At 41.1% G+C, this 18,747-nt stretch overlaps 1 protein-coding gene across 1 annotated transcript in view; it reads left to right on the top strand.

The window, feature by feature from the left end:
- TOP2B (DNA topoisomerase II beta) overlaps nt 1-18,747 on the top strand; it is a 507,457-nt gene that overhangs the window by 273,985 nt on the left and 214,725 nt on the right. The window contains 5 exon segments of the mRNA XM_030205679.1: nt 2,097-2,218; nt 2,838-2,986; nt 4,962-5,193; nt 8,740-8,874; nt 9,707-9,907. Of these exon segments, the coding sequence (XP_030061539.1) occupies nt 2,097-2,218; nt 2,838-2,986; nt 4,962-5,193; nt 8,740-8,874; nt 9,707-9,907 (839 nt within the window).

Raw genomic sequence — 18,747 nt, 5'->3', positions numbered from 1 at the left:
AGGGGAGTGGCTGTGGGAAAACGCACCATATCCAATTGGCTAGCAGATTGCATTTCCTTCACTTACGCCCAGGCTGGGCTGGCTCTTGAGGGTCATGTCACGGCTCATAATGTTAGAGCCATGGCAGCGTCGGTTGCCCACTTGAAGTCAGCCACTATTGAAGAGATTTGCAAAGCTGCGACGTGGTCATCTGTCCACACATTCACATCTCATTACTGCCTGCAGCAGGATACCCGACGCGACAGTCGGTTCGGGCAGTCAGTGCTTCAGAATCTGTTCGGGGTTTAGAATCCAACTCCACCCCCCTAGGCCCATGTTTGTTCTGTTCCAGGCTGCCCTCTCAGTTAGTTGGTAAATTTTTTAGGTCAATCTCAGTTATGTCCTCGCCGTTGCGAGGCCCAATTGACCATGGTTGTTGTTTGAGTGAGCCTGGGGGCTAGGGATACCCCATCAGTGAGAACAAGCAGCCTGCTTGTCCTCGGAGAAAGCGAATGCTACATACCTGTAGAAGGTATTCTCCGAGGACAGCAGGCTGATTGTTCTCACAAACCCGCCCGCCTCCCCTTTGGAGTTGTGTCTTCCCTTGTCTTTGTCTTGCTACATATGAGACTGGCCGGCACGAGCCGGTTCGGGCGGGAAGACGGCCACGCATGCGCGGTGCGCATCGGCGCGCGAGGACTAGCAAAGGACTTTGCTAGAAAGTGTTCCGATTGGAGGGGCTGCCGTGGACGTCACCCATCAGTGAGAACAATCAGCCTGCTGTCCTCGGAGAATACCTTCTACAGGTATGTAGCATTCGCTTTATGAAATTGCTTTTGGATCTCGAGTCAGGTTTTTTTTTTTTTTTTTAATTGGAAATTTTTTTCAAGTTTTGCTATGTTTTGTTGAATTGTTTGTGTTCCTCCTGTTGCCTCAGTTTTTTTTTCCACATTTACCAGGTCTCTATAAATATTTTTTTCCTTTAATTTCACTTCATTTTTTAATTAGCCATGACAAGCAAGCAAGCCAGCACCTTCAAATACTGTCCTGAGTTCACATCACTGACCATCGTAAAATATGCTGCTTCGAAAAAGACATCAGTGTTGATCCCACTGAAATCCTCTCTAGGACCTCACCAAGAGCAGCCTAGTCCCAAATTTCCTTTCCGGTGAACTGAAGCCCGTTTTCAAGAAATTGGCTGTGCAATCTCATGCAGAAAACCAGTTGCACTAATTACCGATTTACTAAATAGCCATGGAGATGTTTGAGCCATCAAACTTAGGTTTGTGTTGAGCGCCACCTTCAAATCCGACAACTCAAATGAGTCCTGTGAAAGATAACTTTCAAAACAGCTTGACGTGAGGGTACTGTTATCGTGCTTTTACAGCTTCATAAACTATTTAACTAAATAATGATCAGACCAAGGAAACGTTCTCACCTCGGTGATCCCAAACTCTGGGCAGACGCCAATTTATCCTCAAAAACTAAATTTAAAGTATGGCTAGCTATGTGGATTGGCTCCAATATAATTTGTTTCCAGCCCAGAGCATCTAGCAATTGAAAAAAATTAGACATATTGTCGTCATGTCTGCTGCCACCAACCTGCAAATTAAAAATCGCCCAAAATCATGGGTTAATCCAAATATCACAGTTGGCAAGCAAATGGAGCAAGCATGGCATTAAAGCCATAAAAATAAATTTATGCATTACCATTGACTTAATTTTTAGAGACATACGTCTAGTAGCACTATAGAAATAAGTGGTAGTAGTATATATTAAGCAAAACCTAGGAACTGTGTCTGAATATACTAAATCGTAGAAATTTCAGTTTTATATTAACTTTTCCATATATGTATAGAAATATGTATGTTTTGGACTGTTTAGTCTCATTTTCTGATACCAATTGTATATAAACATGTACTTTAAGCTAACAATACATTAGCAAAAATATATATGTTTTAACTTGAACAAATGCACTTAATGATATATCTAAAGTGATGATACAGGGTCATCCCTGTGCATTTTCTTTATCCTAAAATGGAATTTGCAAGCCTGAGGTCTGTTTGATATTCCATGTAGCTGATAACATCACTTAAAGACAATTTTTGTTTGAATAGGGTTTAAACCAGGACAGCGCAAAGTTTTGTTTACTTGCTTCAAGAGAAATGACAAACGTGAGGTCAAAGTTGCTCAGTTGGCTGGATCTGTTTCAGAAATGTCAGCCTATCACCATGGGGAGGTGAGTTTTGATAAGAAAATGAAATATTTTGAGAACCTGTTTACTTAAACATTCAAAATCAAAAGCTAGTAAAATCATATTGGAAGCTGTTTTCTATTTCTAGAACACCACAGTTATGATCTGTTTAAAAACATAGGAGTCGATATTCAAAACGATTTCACCGACCAGAAATGGCTCTTGGCCAGTTAAGTCACTTGTGTAGAGCTATCTGCTGATATTCAGTGGCACTTAACTAGTTAGTGGTGCTGAATAACACCACTGATGGCTAAAAAAAAGCTATTTTGTGGGTGGTCTGAGGGCAGAGTCTGCAGTTATGCGGTTAAGTGCTGATATTCAGCACCTGAGTTTAGTGGTCAAATTGGACTGCATAAATGTCAACTGCATAATCAACACTGCTTAGATAACAGGACTAAGTGCTGAATATCACATAAGAGAGAGCTGGCCGCATAACCCGGACATTCAATACTGGTGCCTGGATATGGCCAGCATTGGATATCTGGGCCATAAAAACAACAACAATAAAACACTCGCCGCCACCAACTGAAATCAATCCCCCATAGTTCATATCACATTATATGTGAGAGGTTAGATTTAATTATCTTGATTTGCTTCTTTTTAGCAAGCTTTGATGATGACCATTGTCAACTTGGCACAGAACTTTGTTGGCAGTAACAATGTTAATCTACTGCAACCCATTGGTCAGTTTGGCACCAGGCTTCATGGTGGCAAGGATGCTGCAAGTCCTCGTTACATCTTCACAATGCTGAGGTAACTTGTTTCTGATGGTCACTGTCAAGTAGCATGGGTTCCTAGAGATCTGTAGTTCCACAGAGGTAAATAATCAGCCGCATAGAGAATGCATAATTTGACATCTTTTAGTTTTGAAATCATACCTATATTAGCAGTATCATCCATTTGGGTGGTACTTCAGGTTGTAAAATCTTATATGCCACCAATGCTGTACAGCTTTTTCAAGATGGTTTGCAACAAAATAGATGATAATAGAGTGGAGGAGTGGCCTAGTGGTTAGGGTGGTGGACTTTGGTCCTGGGGAACTGAGGAACTGAGTTCGATTCCCACCTCAGGCACAGGCAGCTCCTTATGACTCTGGGCAAGTCACTTAACCCTCCATTGCCCCAGGTACAAATAAGTACCTGTATACAATATGTAAGTCGCATTGAGCCTGCCATGAGTGGGAAAGCGCAGGGTACAAATGTAACAAAAAAAAAAATAATAATCAATAGTAACCACATTCTCAACTATAAGGAAGCCCAGGACATTGCTGTCTAACTCTGTTCTCTCCTATATGGTGAAGTCATCTTGTCCAGCCTTACCATGGAAACAAAATAGTTTTCAACTGTTTCTGAAACATCAGAAGATATTTGCTTCCTGCAATTCCACAGAAGAAAATTCCACAATTTTTGTCCCACCATGAATATCCCAGAATGCCTTGGCTCGCCATCTCAGCTGCTTTAAGATATCTTGGGAGGATTGAAGACATCTACTTGGCACTTACTTATGTGAATAGCTGGTAATATTAGTTGACTTCTGAGTACTCAGACTTAAAAAATCACAAAAATGTACATATTTTTTACTGGAAGCCATTTTGAGGCCATCAGTAGTGATCGAGCACATTCCTCCAACTAAAACATCTAAATTGGGCAATTCAAGTTATATCTATTTGTGTGGTCCACTTACATGTATACTATTAGCTGCTGAGTATTGCTGATTAGACATATATATTAAATGGCTAGGTGGTTCCAACCCTGTAACGCCAGAAGTCCTCCCCCTTTCAGTGGATATCAGGCATAATAATTTGATGTGAGATTTATTTACTGCCTTTATGAAGAGAATCACCCAAGGTGGAATACAGCAGGTACAGTTTAACATAAAACTTATAATTTTGTTAAACAGCATAACTATAGTAAAAATGACCAAACATAAATACAATAAATGAGAACAGCAAATTAAAACCTATTAGGATTACCATGAAATAGTATCAAACTATACACATTTAACAGCACTGAAATTCAAGTAACAGAGATATAATACGATGTCAGCATAATATTAATGAAACATCTAATAAGTATGCTTTAGAACATTCAAATAACGTAGATATGATGCTAATGATTTTCTACAATACAACTTTGTGTAGCTGAGAGGTCAAGTGCAGATACTTAGATGGGGCAAGATGGGAGGTACAGATTCATTTGGGATAAATTGATGGGTGGCTAAACTCAAGACAAGATCTTCGTATAGTTAAACAAGATATTAAAAAAGTAGTCTAAGTTACAGTGTGTGTAGCAAGCTAGTCCAGGTGCAGAGTGGTGTATAGTCAGTTACCCTATGTATTAAATGCTTCGGATAAGTGCCAGGCTTTCACCTGATTCCTGAAGTAGCGGTAGTCTTGAATTAGATGTAACCCCTCTGGGACTAAATTCCAGATTGTGGTGGCTACTCCTGAGAAGGTTCGCTGGTGGGTATCATGTACTACAGTGTATTATTTAACCCGAATTGCAGGAGCACGATGTGAGCACAGCCTCTGCTTTCCACATGTAAGTCTTCCATTTTAATCTCACTGCGTTTTTAGATGTATTGAGGTTTTATTTCATAGATTCCAAGCTAGTGGTTTATAAAAACAAAATCCTTCTGGTTCTTCCTTTCACCTATCTCAGGTCCTGAAAGCATATGGCAAACCCTGTTGGTGTTTCATATTATCACAGTTTTCTTCTTTTATTGTTAGTCCTTTGGCAAGATTGCTGTTTCCTACAGTGGATGACAATCTTCTGAAGTCCCTCTATGACGATAACCAGCGTGTAGAGCCTGAGTGGTACATTCCTATTATTCCAATGGTTCTAGTTAATGGTGCTGAGGGAATTGGTACAGGATGGGCCTGCAAGCTTCCAAACTATGATGCCAGAGAGATTGTGAACAATGTGAGAAGAATGCTGGACGGCTTGGAGCCATATCCAATGGTAAGCGTCCTCTTTATTAGGCCTTTGAGCAGTTGTATTTATAATACAAGCCATTTTTGTTTGGTAGAGTGTACTCAATTCTTGTCATAGGAGAAGGTGATCTTCTGCATAAGGAAGTTTTTCAGCTTATTTGCTACTGATATTCTCTTTTCGAACTTTCCAGAGTTTCTCTAAGTAAACTCTTAATAATATTTTTAGACCTGCTAACTTAAAGGTTTTATTTTTCCTTTAGATTTTGATATTTAAGAAATTTGAAGTAGGCATATTGGGAAGAATAATCCAAATCCTAGTTACCCGATGTTAGGGTCTACCTTAGGAGTCAGCACATAAGAAAAAGATCTAGGTGTCATTGTAGACAATATGCTGAATCTGCTCAGTATATGGTAGCGGCCAAAAAGGCAAACAGGATGCTAGGAATGATTAGGAAAGGGATGGTAAATAAGACCTCTATCACTCCATGGTGCGACTTTACCTTGAGTATTGCATTCAATTCTGGTCTCCATATCTCAAAAAAAGAGATAGAATAGAAAAAGTTTAAAGAAGAGTGACCAAATGATAAAGGGGATGGAACTCCTCTCATGAAGAAAAGCTAAAGTGGTTAGGGCTCTTCAGCTTGGAAAAGACGGCTGAGGGAAGTTCTGATTGAGGTCTATAAATCCTGAGTGGTGTAGAACGGGTAAAAGTACAAAGATTAGGGGACACTCAATGAAGTTACATGGAAATACTTTTTTTTTTTAAATTTCATGAAGTCTTTATTCTCAATTAGAGCAGGCGATACAGAATACAATAGAAAAGGCAACAGAAACCTACACACAATCCAATTCGCCAACAGGAGCTCTACATACTGCCGTTCCAATTTGCAAAGGATAACAGACTAGAACTTCAATATTTTATAAACTTTTACATGGAAATACTTTTAAAACAAATAGGAGAAAATATTTTTTCACTCAATGAATAGTTATGCTCTGGAACTTGTTGCCAGAGGATGTGGGTAATGGCGGTTAGCATATCTGGGTTTAAAAAAGGTTTGGACAAGTTCCTGGAGGAAGAGTCCATAGTCTGCTATTGAGGTAGAGATGGGAAAGCCACTGCTTGCGCCAGGAATGGTAGCATGAAATGTTTCTACTAATTGGGTTTCTGCCAGGTACTGAGACCTGGATTGGCCACTGTTGGAAACAGGATACTGGACTAGATGGATCTTTGGTCTGACCTTGTATGGCTGTTCTTAAGGTCTTGTTGTATGTGTGTTTTTTAAATCCAGCAATTTCTTCCTGCTCCATTGGATTTCCTAGCCCTGTTTTGGATCTGTTGTGATAAGACTTCATTTGCAACTATCCAGAGATTCTCTACCCCACAATTTAATTTCCTCTTTTAATTATATAATTGCAGCAACAGACCTTGGCAAGGGCCATACTCAAAATTCTGACTATTTGGTGTCCAAGTTGTATAATGACTAGGATCTCTCGCTTCCCTCCGGCCTATAAGTGCTGTCTTCACTGCATCAAGCAGAAGACCTGAGGAGGGAATTGAAAACTGGTCCCTCCAGATGACAGTGTACAGCACTTGCACTTAGTCACCACAACTTGCCACTGGTTCTGCCTTTGTGAATAAAATGTTGGCAGGGCTGATTTGTCGCTGTTCCCCTTGCTGACTTGTCTGTATAGTATGATCAGCAGACAAAAGAGATACAGGTGCACCACAGTAAAGCAAAGTTACTCACCTGTAGCAAGTGTTCTCTGAGGACAGCAGGTTGCTTATTCTGACTGATGAGTTATGTCACCGATAGAGCCGCGGCATGGGGACACTCCCAGTGTTCTATTTTCTAGATGCTTTTAAAAGTCTGCCGCAAGCACACGTCTTCCCGCCTGCTGCCATTATACGAGATCAGGCTAATATAATAGCTGATAGAATGCAATTCCAAGGGGAGGTGGGTAAGCATCCTGCTGTCTTTGGAGAACATGTGCTAGAGGTGAGTAACTTCTCTGATGACAAGCAGTATGTGGAATTGTCTGATGGGATTCCCTAGCTGCCAGGCTGTCCAAAAAGAAGAAAAAGAAAATAAATGGCCTGAAACAGGCAAGGATCAATGAACAATGAGAAACTATAACATTTTACAACCTTTTGCTTTAAGGAATAGCCTGGAATTGAAATAAATGGGTCTAGCGGAAGTGGAGTTTGTTTTTAGACTCCAAAGAATTTCTGAAGGTGTGGATAGAAGACCATTATGCCCTCTGCACATTTCTCTGGAGGCTGAAGTGGGCAACTGTCACAGCCATGGCTCTGAAATTGTGAGTCGTGATGTCATCGCCACAGTCAGCCCAACCTGTGCATAAGTAAAGGAGAGGCAATTTGTGAGCCAATTTAAAGTGTGTTTACTGATGGCAGCCCCCAACCTATTAGGTGAAAAGAAACACAAAGCTGGGTGGAGTGTCTATAGGTTTTAGTCTGCTTCAGAAAGGCCCAAGGCTGTCTTGCAGTCAGAAGTGTGCAGTGCGCTTTCACCATGATGGGCATGGTGCTTTGGGACCAGAGAATTGAATCATGGACTTCGCTGTGCTCCTCTGGGGTCATCCTCCAGGGGCAGTGATGTGAGAGGCGAGAGGAGCGGCTGCAGAGCCGACAGCCAATGCCTGATGGCTGCCTGCAGTGCAGCGCTTGCTTTTTAAAAACAGCTGTTTTTGTTTTTGTAGCAGCCACTGCTGCTGAACAGGAGAAGCAGCAGTGGCCAGAAATGGGAGTTGGCGCCACGTGTTTCGCAGGAGACTTGGCAGGTCTGTGTTGGGTGGGAGGGCCTGGAGGGAAAGTGGCTGGGCCGGGGGGCCGAAGCAGTGGCTGCGGCGACCTCGTGGGGGATGGAGGGGGGAGCGGTGGCGACCTCATGGAGGAGGGAGTGATGGCAACCTTGGGGGGGTGGAGGGGGAAGCGGCGGTGGCGGCGACCTTGGGGCAGGGGCGTGGCAGTGCGAGCAGCAGGGGCGGGGCCTTGTGCTGCTGTCGTGTGGTTGGTCAGTGCTGCGTGTGACGTCAGCCTGGGCTTCGGAGCCTAGCAGACCATCTCAGCCATGAATACAGGTGAGAATTATTATATAGGATGTGGCAGTGGTTTACTAAGACTGCTACCCAATGTAGTAGGGGGTTTATCTTGAAATAATCTGCAATTAATGCACTGTGTTCAAGGGTAGCATGGTCAGAATGCAAATACATGCAAAATAGGAAATTTCTTTAAGCTGCAGAGGTTGCAGTAAAAGCAGTTAGCATAGCTGGCTTTAAAAAAGGTTTGGACAACTTCCCGATGGAAAAGTCCATAAACTGTTATTAACCAGGTAGACTTGGGGAAATTCACTGCTTATTCCTCAGTGTAAGGAGCATGGAATCTTGCTACTTTGCTTTTTGGGATCCTTCCAGGTACCTGTGACCTGGATTGCCCATTGTTGAAAATAGGGTGCTGGGCGTGATGGATATTGTGGAATGACTCAGTATGACAGTTCTTATATTCCTAATTAGATATTGTACAAAAATGTGTAGCTTTTCTTTTATTTACTTCCAGCTCCCAAGCTACAAAAATTTTAAAGGAACGATTCAGGAACTTGGTCAGAATCAGTATGCTATGAGTGGTGAAATATTTGTGGTAGACAAGAACACTGTAGAAATTACAGAGCTTCCAGTGAGAACATGGACGCAGGTTGGTATAAACAGTATTTTATAAAGAAATTTGTTAAATGCCTTTGTTCAGTAGAACTACTATGCTTTTGTTCTGAAAACCTTTGCGTGCTGATATTCAAAGGAAGTTACACATTTACTGGTAGCTGGTAAACGTCTTAACTCTTCTATCTGTGGATTTTCGGTCCTTATGTAGACAATAATGAGCTGAAAATCCTTTTTAATGCCTAATAATTTCAATATAGTAAGGGGCAAAGAGAGAGAGGGAACTCTGAATTTATCCAGCTGATATTCAGCACTGTCAGTGTGTTATGTTAAGCCTACTGAACAGCAAGCCTAAACTAAATGTATTGGATATGCATACTAATTTAAATGTCGGCACCAGTGTTTAAATTATTCTGGTTTCTGCTTCCACTGAATGTTGATCTTTTAATTTTTAGTTCCCTTGTTCTCTTAGAGCCTTAACTTGCATAAATAGAACTACCCTGCTTGTTCTCTTAGAGCTTTAACTTGTATAAATAGAACTACCCTGCAGTAATAGGGAATAAGTTGTTTTCATAGGAGCCCTTTTTTGACATGGTCCAAGGTGTCCCAGGGACCATTTTAGATTTCCAGTCTGAATGATAAATTATAAAGCAGTCAGCTGGCAAAAGCTGCATATGTGGTTAGTTAAGGTAAAGAAAGAAAGATTTTCATATCTACACTGTTGATTAACATAATGTGAGCCTGGATTCCAAGCAAGTTAAAGTTATTACTTTGTTAATTGGATGACTCTGTGCTTTTGTTGTTGAATAGAACCACTGGGGACTTCCAGGTATTACCACAGAATTAAGAATATTTCTCCTCTGCTGCAGGTGTACAAAGAGCAGGTGCTAGAACCTATGCTTAACGGGACTGAGAAAAGCCCTGCATTGATCTCTGATTACAAGGAGTACCACACTGATACAACTGTGAAATTTGTTATAAGAATGACAGAAGAAAAATTGGCTCAGGCTGAAGCTGCAGGATTGCACAAAGTTTTTAAACTTCAAACAAGTCTTACTTGCAATTCTATGGTAAATTTTCTACGTGTTTAACTTATAAAGCTTCCTTTGTTTAAAAAAAAAAGCATGAAGCGTGTTGTGCAAAATCTGTATAAAAGTATAGATAAAGAGAAATCCCACGTACATTTTCATATGGGTTTAAAGTAGGCATCCTCGGGGATGAAATTGGGTGGAATTTGTGGTTTAAATATATACTTTGTAAAATACAAAGTATGCATGCATAACCTGGCAGTCGTACATGTGTGGTTTTGCCTCCTCTGCAGCAGGTGTAAATAGAAATGTGTGCTGCTTTCCACTTTGTTGCATATACAAGTAGCGATTTAGAAGTATAAATGTTCTTCCCCTTATCTAAAATGGCCACTTTTTAGAAATATTCTGGCCACATCTTATTTGCTGTTAAGTAAAATAGTTATGAAACTCGGTGCTTATTTTAGAAGTGCAGTTTGCATTTTAAATGTGCATCACCCAGCATTTAGACCATTTATATTGCATAACTATCTAAATCTTGATTTTTCAAAGATGAGCTGTGCAAGTCCTAAAACTGAAAAACATGTATGTGACAAAGGGGTTTATTCTGGACATGTTTTGGGTGGGACTGAAATATAATCTTTTTCCCCATTTTTGAAGGTGAATGCTCGTGTATGTCCAAATAAATTGATGCTGGGATTTATTCCTGCTACCCAGTACATCTAGGTTTCAAAAAAGTGCTGGAGGGATAGAGGAGTTCAATTCCTTAATGCCCTAGTGGTTGATGCCAGTAGTTCCTGTTCTAAAATGCTAGTGGGACCTGATGTCCCAACCTGGATGTCTCCATTCTGATTTGTACATCCTTTCAAAAATGCTGTTCTCAGTGTTTATAATGGTGGTATTCTGATATTATTAAGAACAGTGGCATTAAAATCTGGAGTGTTGGATGGTAGTTTCATTCCATTTTATTTTCTTGATATGCTGCAATTCATAATAACTGCAGTAGCAGTAGTAAAATGATCATGCTTAGAGGGTCATTGTCTTCCATGGGGGGGGGGGGGGGGGGGGTGTTGTTTTTGCAGTGAAGGAAAGTTGTTTATATGTTCTGACATTTCTTCTCTAGTTGGAATGTGCATTAGAAAACTCATTTTCTCTGAGAACAAGTAAGACACCGTTTCTCGCATATGTGCTCACACCAGCTCGTGAGAGCCCTTAAATTTTTTACTAATTTTGTGAGCCGGTGTTAGAGCTGATGCAGGAGCAAGACTTTTTATCGTTTCCGCGGGCCAGGGACGAGGAGCGCTGTAGGGGAGGGGGAGAGGTCTCTGTGAGGGGGGGCTGGAGCTGAAGGGAAGGGAGAGGGGTGCTGTACCCATGGGGGAGGGGGGCTGGAGCTGGAGGGAAGGGTGAGGGGTGCTGGACCCATGGGGAGGAGCTGGAGGGGAGGGAGAGAGGGGCTGTGGAGGTAAGAGAGATAGGCGCTTGACCCATGGGGGGGGGGGGCTAGAGGAAAGGTAGAGAGGTGCTGGACCTACTGCGAGAAAGGAAGAGAACGGAAAGAGATGCCATATCTAGGGGATGAAGGAAGAGGGAGTGAAATGCTGAACCCACAGCAGAGGGAAGGAAGAGAGGGAGAGAGACACATTGGTGGGGGGGAATAGAGTGGAGAAGCTGAATACAAGGAGGCATACAGAAACAGAGGGGAGCTCACCCCCCCCCCCCCCCCCCCCCCCCAGGTTACCACTCCCGCAGCCACTGCTCCACCCTCCGCACCCCCCCTCCGTCCGACATCAGCTCAGCTGCCATTTCGGGCCACTGCTGCTTCTCCTGTTGAGCAGCAGCGGTCGGAACAAAAACAAAAAATACCAACTTAAACATGCAAAAATGCTTTCAAAAAGGAAGCTGGGCACCGGCACCGCAGGCAGCCATCGGCTGTCAGCTCTGCATCCGCACCTCCTCTCACCGCTCCTCCTCCGGGGTTCTACTCCAGGGGCAGTGACGTGAGAGGAGGAGCGGTGCTCCTAGGAAATTATATTCTGAAGTCCCTGACAGCCCAGGTGTTAGGATATAAAAAGGAGCTTTTCACTGATCGAGCTGTCAAGCTGCAGGCTTCCTCCGACTATGCCAAGCATGGATGTCCCCGGAGAGAAAAAAATCACGGATGAGACAGAAAAAAAAGCTCCTAGGTGTCTGCCTTCTCTTCAGTCAGCTCTGCCGAAGAAAGCAACTGAGCCACCTGTCTGCCATTTTTTTGCTTCAAAACCTGCCAGATTGTATCTCACCGTTAATAAGCTAATCCTGCAGCTGGTGTCCTTCCCTGTATTTGCCCCCTTTTCTCTCTTTTCCCCTTAGTGTCCCTTCCCATCTGTCTTTTCCTTCCTCTCTCCCTTCCCATGTCTCTTCGTAGGATGCTTAGTTCTGCTCGCTGAACCTACTTAGTGCCTGCAGCAGTTAGTGCTCACAGTCAAGCAAACAAAAGAGCAGATTAGTAAAGACGAAGATTGCTCCAAGCTGCCTATTCCGTTATCTAAAACAAGATTACATGAATTAATAATTTTTTTAATGGTCATCTAGACACTGTTCTTTGCTAAATTGTGTTGTATATCCCTGCAGGAACAGCACAAGTTGAGAGGAGAGGGGGGAGGGGAAACAGGGAGGGGTCCTGCAACCACAGAGAGGGAGGGGGAGGGGGGTCCTGTGACCACACAGAGGGAGGGGGGGGGGAGGTATCTCTGGCACACACACAGTGTCTCTCTCACTCTCATACACTGTCTACCACACACTCAGTCTCACACTGTATCACATTCACTCTATGTGTCACACAGTCACTCTCAAACACTCTCTCGATCTCATACACTCTCGCTCTCACAGAGAGTCTGTGTATCGCACACATACTCTCTCACATTCTATCCGTCTCACACAAACACTCTCTCACACACACTGTATCTGTGTGAAACACACTCACTGTGGCTCAAGTACTCGCACACACTCTTTCTCACACACTCTCTCTCTCAGACACACTCACACCCATACTCTCTCTCTCTCGCACACACAGTCACTCTCACACACACACACACTCTCTCAAACATACACACTCCGAGGAAAACCTTGCTAGCGCCCGTTTCATTTGTGTCAGAAATGGGCCTTTTTTTTACTAGTTTGATTATAAAACATAGATGTCATGTAGTAAACTTCTAAATTGTTAAATGAGTAGGTATTGTATAATATATCTATCTGAATATAGATATACAAAAGAAAACTGAAATCGTGTGATAAACATTATAGTTGAATTTAACTTTAACAAAATTGGACAACATACTATGAAGGAAAACAGGTGTTAATAAACAGAAAATAAAAAACGAAAAGTAAAAAAAAAGATACCCTGTATTACACTAAACTAAAAAATGGAGAGTGCAAAATCGGGGAAACTTGCAAACTGAAAAAAGGAAGCGTTGAATCATAGAAAAATACATAGCTGAAAAGGAGGGACAATGGCTAAGAAAGGGGGGGGCGTATCACATGAAGTGACAGGAACACTATAATGCTAAAAGAAGTTGGTGAAACCGTGATGCTACTATCATGAATGAAAAGATGAAAACCAAAGATGGGATAAAATAGAGGCGCTACCATCCCAAAAATAAACACAGACACGTCCACCATCAAATAAACAAAAACTACAAAGTAATATACACAAAAGAAAAGAAACCAAAGTGGTGGGAACTATAAAATAAAAAACTATGAAGAAAAAAAAAACTGTGCATGGAAATGTGAAAAAAAAGAGTAAAAAAATGTGGCTGCAAACTGAAAAAAAGGAAGTGTTGAATCATAGAAAAATATAAAAATACATGGCTGAAAAGGAGGGACAATGGCTAAGAAAGGGGGGCATATCACATGAAGTAACAGGAGTGCTATAATACTAAAGGCGGTGAAACCGTGATACTACTATCATGAATGAAAAGTGAAAAGATGAAAACCGAAGGTGGGATAAAACAGAGGCAAGGTGATGGGAACTGTAAAATAAAAAAACTTTGAAGAAATAACTGTGCATGGAAATGTGACAAGAGTAAAAATCTGTGGCTGAAAGCCACAAATATGAGTGATCAAGAAGTGGGATGAACAAACAGAAAAAAAGAGACGCCTCTGTGGATATAGTGGTAAAAGAACCGAAGTTAAAAGGGTAAAAACAATAAAGGACATGTGTGATGTAAAATGAGAAATATATACAAAAGGCATTGAAATCACCACTTGTCACTTAAAATAAAAGGTAACAAATACCAAGGCTAAAAATCACTAGTAAAAAGAGACAGTAATGCCTTACCATTGTAATGCAGTGTAATTGCAATGGACACTGTGAAAAGCCCACCAAAAGTCAAAAAGCGCGAGAACATGCTGATCATTCCATTAAACCAGAAAAAAATGTTTTATTCAATAAAAATACATATGTATGTTCCACTGAATAATAAAAAGTAAATGGCAGTAAGTGAAAGACAAATCTCATCTGAAGTAAGAGAAAAGGAATGAAAAAACAGCTAAAGGGAATATCATGAGATAAGATAAGTAAAAGTAATAAAAAGTGGAGTGGTGAAAAAGAAGTAAAAGTAGAAAATAAAAGTAAAAAAAATAAAAAGAAACAAACCCCTGGATTGTAAAAATGTGAGTAAAAAAGAATCAAAGCACTACAGAATAACAATAAAAACTAAAAAAAAAACAAAAAAAACAGATCGGTAAAAACTAAAAAGCATGAGCCAGAGGAATGGACGAAAATCAACATCTATTGAGACCAGAAGGGGTAACTGTATTAAACTGATGAATAAATCTTTGTTCTTCTTTGAGAAGTAATGTGTAAGCATCACCTCCTCTCCAACTACACTGAATAATGTTTATGACAAAACATTTAAGATCACTTATTAAATGTTCTGCAGTGTTTCATTGTGCAAACAGGTTCTGTGAGTACACTCCTGCTGAAACAGCTACAATTGAATGATATAAGTTACTTGGGAAAGTAGTGCAATCTGAAGTATGGCGTAGATGAAATCTTTGCCCATTAGAGGGATGTATAAAGATAGAGGTTTTGATTGCATGAGGACAAACACTACATGTGCCACATTTTTTATGTCCCAAAAGTAAGGTGAGCAATAAATCAGCAGTGGGTCCTGGTAAGGTAGATGGAACCAAGAACTCTTTTAGATTGCGTTCTCTAGTGTATGCGATTACCAGGTCTTTGTCTTAAAAACAGTTATGGCCTTCAAGAATATGCCATTGTTTACGTATGATTTTCTATATTTTGCTTGAGAGATGTGAAAATGTCAATGTGCATACTATATCTGGGGTTTTTTTTTCTTTGTATGTGGTCAATTTATCATTACGATTGGTCTGTATTGCTCTTTGAAAATAAGATTCAACACACTTCTTTGGGTAACCTCTGTTGTGAAACCGGTCTGCCATAATAATAGCCTGCTGTTCAAAATCGTTGTAGTCTGAACATAATTTCTTGAGTCTCAAAAACTGACAATAGGGAAGGTTATGTTTCAATGATTGATGGTGAAAACTGGAATAATGTAAAAAAGCATTGTGGTCCGTTTCTTTCCTATATAATGTAGTTTGAAACTGGTAATTGTTCTTTTTGATCAGGATGTCCAAAAAGCTAATCTGTTTGATATTGTATCTTGAATTTGAAATTATTATCTCTACCATTAAGCTAAGTAAAAAAGTCTTCAAGATCATTAACTGTGCCCTACCAAAGTATAAATATGTCATCTTTGTATTGTTTATATAGTTTATTGTATAGAAAAACCATGGTCTGTTAGATGTAGATCTTCAATCTGTGCTACGTATAAATTTGCAATGTCGAGAGCCATTGCTGCTCCCATGGCCACTCCCTTAATTTGTTGGTAAAATTTCTTTTGAAATGCAAAATAATTTTTAGTCATAGCCAAAGTCGCCAAGTTTAGGATGAACCAATTGGGAATGCGTAAATTAGTAGTAAGCTACAGTAAATAGGAGTTGATAATCGAAAGGGCTTCTAGCTGAAGAACATTCGTATATAGAGACTCAATGACTAGGGTTACTAACAATGTATCTGATAAATCACCCTCAAACTTATCAAGAATGTTAATGAGATGTCTGGAGTCTCTAACAAAGGATCTGACTTTGGGCACGAACGGTTTGAGAAAGAGGTCCACAAAAATTAAAAGGTTTTATTACCATTTTTTGTGAATTTCTAATTTTTATTACGTTTTCGTCATATTGATTCTTATTTGCCATCTCAGTTCATTTTTTTTATATATTGTTATTGTCCATTATATTTTTACATTTTTATATTTGGTTTGCTGTTGTTTATATTATTGGTACAATTATTGCCATTACTATTATTATTCATATGATTTTATTGCTTTTAACATCATATCATGCATTTATTTTGCATGTAGTGTTTGACCCCTGAGGCAGACGGTAGAACTGTTGAAACACGGTCCCGTGTCGGGTCACATTTATATTTGGTGCTAATAAAGTCACTTCAATCAACCTTGGCTGTTGAGATTTCTTAGTCCACCCCTACTTCTTGGCCATACATGAAACTGAGAAATGCAATAAGATAGGGGATCTGAATTTCATAGAATCAAAGTGGCTTGAAGAGGGCTAGTGGGAAAAGTGAGGCAGGAGGATATATGAAGGACAGGGGAAGGGCAGCAGGGTGGGGAGGTGGATCTATTAGCGGAAGCTAATGCGGGGTCGTGACCAGGCAAGGGATGGAGGGGACGTTGCTGAGTAAGAGTGACAAGTGTGCATAGCTGATTCACAATGGAGCTTCATGGAAGCATTTTTTGAAGACGTGAGCCTTGATTCGTTTACGAAAGATCAGGTAAGTATCTAGGTTCTTCAGTGCTTTAGGGAGTGCATTCCAGCTCTTAGTGCATAAGTATATGAAACCTGATGAGTCAACTGTCTTGTATCCCTAGATGCCAGCAGTTGGGGAAGTGGTGTGTGAGATAGCTTTGTGCTTCCTTGTGTATGTTGCAAAGCGATAGGTTTATTAGGTTCGACATGTATTCTGGAGCCAGACCAAAGATGATCTGTATGCTAGTGTACAGAGCTTGAAAGTTATCCTTGCCTGCACAGGGAGCCTGTGCAAAGCTTGCAGCAGTGGGCTGGCTTTTTTCAAAGTGCAATTTTCTGAAGATCAGTCGGGTGACGGTGCTTTTTGCCGTTTGAAGTTTTTTTTAAATAATTGAATCTTTGCAGCCGGCATAGACACCATTACAGAAGTCATTGTGTGCAAGGTTTAGGGTTTGTACAAGCATCTGGTAGACTTCTCTCAGAAAGTAGCTTCTGATGTGCCTCAGTTTCCACAGTGTATGGAATATTTTGGTCACGGTATTCTTTGTGCTTTGAAGGACAGATTTCAGTCTATTGTGATTCCAATATATTCAGTCCTTGAGTTACTAAGGTGTTTATTTCTGACATGTCTTGACTAAATGAGATATATATGGATACATCATCAGCGTAGATGAATGGATTGAAGCCATGCTTTGATGGTGTCCTTCCCAGTGAGATCATCATTATCTTGAACAGTGCAGGTGAGATCGTTTAGCCTTGTGGTGCCCTCCATGGGGAGAAGAGTATGTTGTTCATTTTGACCTGGTAGGATCTTGATGTTAGGAATTTTTTAAACCATTGTAATACCTTGCCTCTGATGCAGAGTTTGTCCAGCATTCTTAGTAGGATTTGGTGGTCGACCATGTCAAATGCACTTAACATGTTGAATTGTAGAAGCAGTATTTTCTTGCTGTTGCTGATTTCACTTTTGAAGTTGGCCAGTAAGGTCATAAGTATAGTTTTGGTGCTGAACTGAGGTCTGAATCCTGATTGGCCTGGAGTAGTTGTTGAGGTAGTCTGGCAACCAGATCTTCCATTATCTTGGTCATGAATGGGATGGAGGCCACTGGATACTTGAATGTGCTGTCCTCCGTCGCTGCCTCGACTTTCTTTCTTCTCAAGCTATTCTTCATTCAACTGAAACTGCACTTGCTAAAGTCTCCAATGATCTATTCCTGGCTAAATGCAAAGGGCTCTACTCTGTCCTCATCCTTTTTGATCTTTCTGCTGCTTTTGATACTGTTGATCACAGCCTACTCCTTGGCACGCTGTCCTCACTTGCATTTCAGAACTCTGCTCTTTCCTGGTTTTCTTCCTATCTCTCTCAGCGTACTTTTAGTGTTTACTGTGGTGGATCCTTCTGTTCCTTTATCCCGCTCTCAGTGGGTGTACCTCAAGGATCTGTCCTAGGACCTCTCCTTTTCTCAATCTATACTTCCTCCCTTGGTGCTCTGTTATCAGCCCACGGTTTTCAATATCACCTTTACGCTGATGATTCCCAGATCTACCTCTCCACACCAGAAATCTCGACAGAAATCCAGGCCAAGATATCTGCCTGCCTGTCTGACATTGCTGCATGGATGTCTCACCGCCACCTGAAGCTCAATATGTCCAAAACTGAGCTCCTTATCTTCCCACCTAAACCAACCTCTCCCCTTCCCCCACTCTCTATTTCTGTTGACAACACGCTCATTCTCCCTGTCTCATCTGCTCGTAACCTTGGGGTCATCTTCGACTCTTCCCTCTCATTCTCTGCACATATTCAACAGATTGCTAAAACCTGTCGTTTCTTCCTCTATAATATTGCCAAAATTCGCCCTCTCCTTTCTGAGCACACTACCAGAACCCTCATCCACACTCTCATCACCTCTCGCTTGGACTACTGCAACTTGCTTCTCACCGGTCTTCCACTCAGCCACTTCTCTCCTCTTCAATCTGTTCAAAATTCTGCTGCACGATTAATATTTCGTCAAAGTCACTATGCCCTTATCAGCCCTCTTCTGAATTCACTT

The sequence above is a fragment of the Microcaecilia unicolor genome, chromosome 1, assembly GCF_901765095.1.
Source record: "Microcaecilia unicolor chromosome 1, aMicUni1.1, whole genome shotgun sequence".
NCBI classification, from domain to species: Eukaryota; Metazoa; Chordata; class Amphibia; order Gymnophiona; family Siphonopidae; genus Microcaecilia; species Microcaecilia unicolor.
This window is presented reverse-complemented; position numbering and strand designations above follow the sequence as displayed.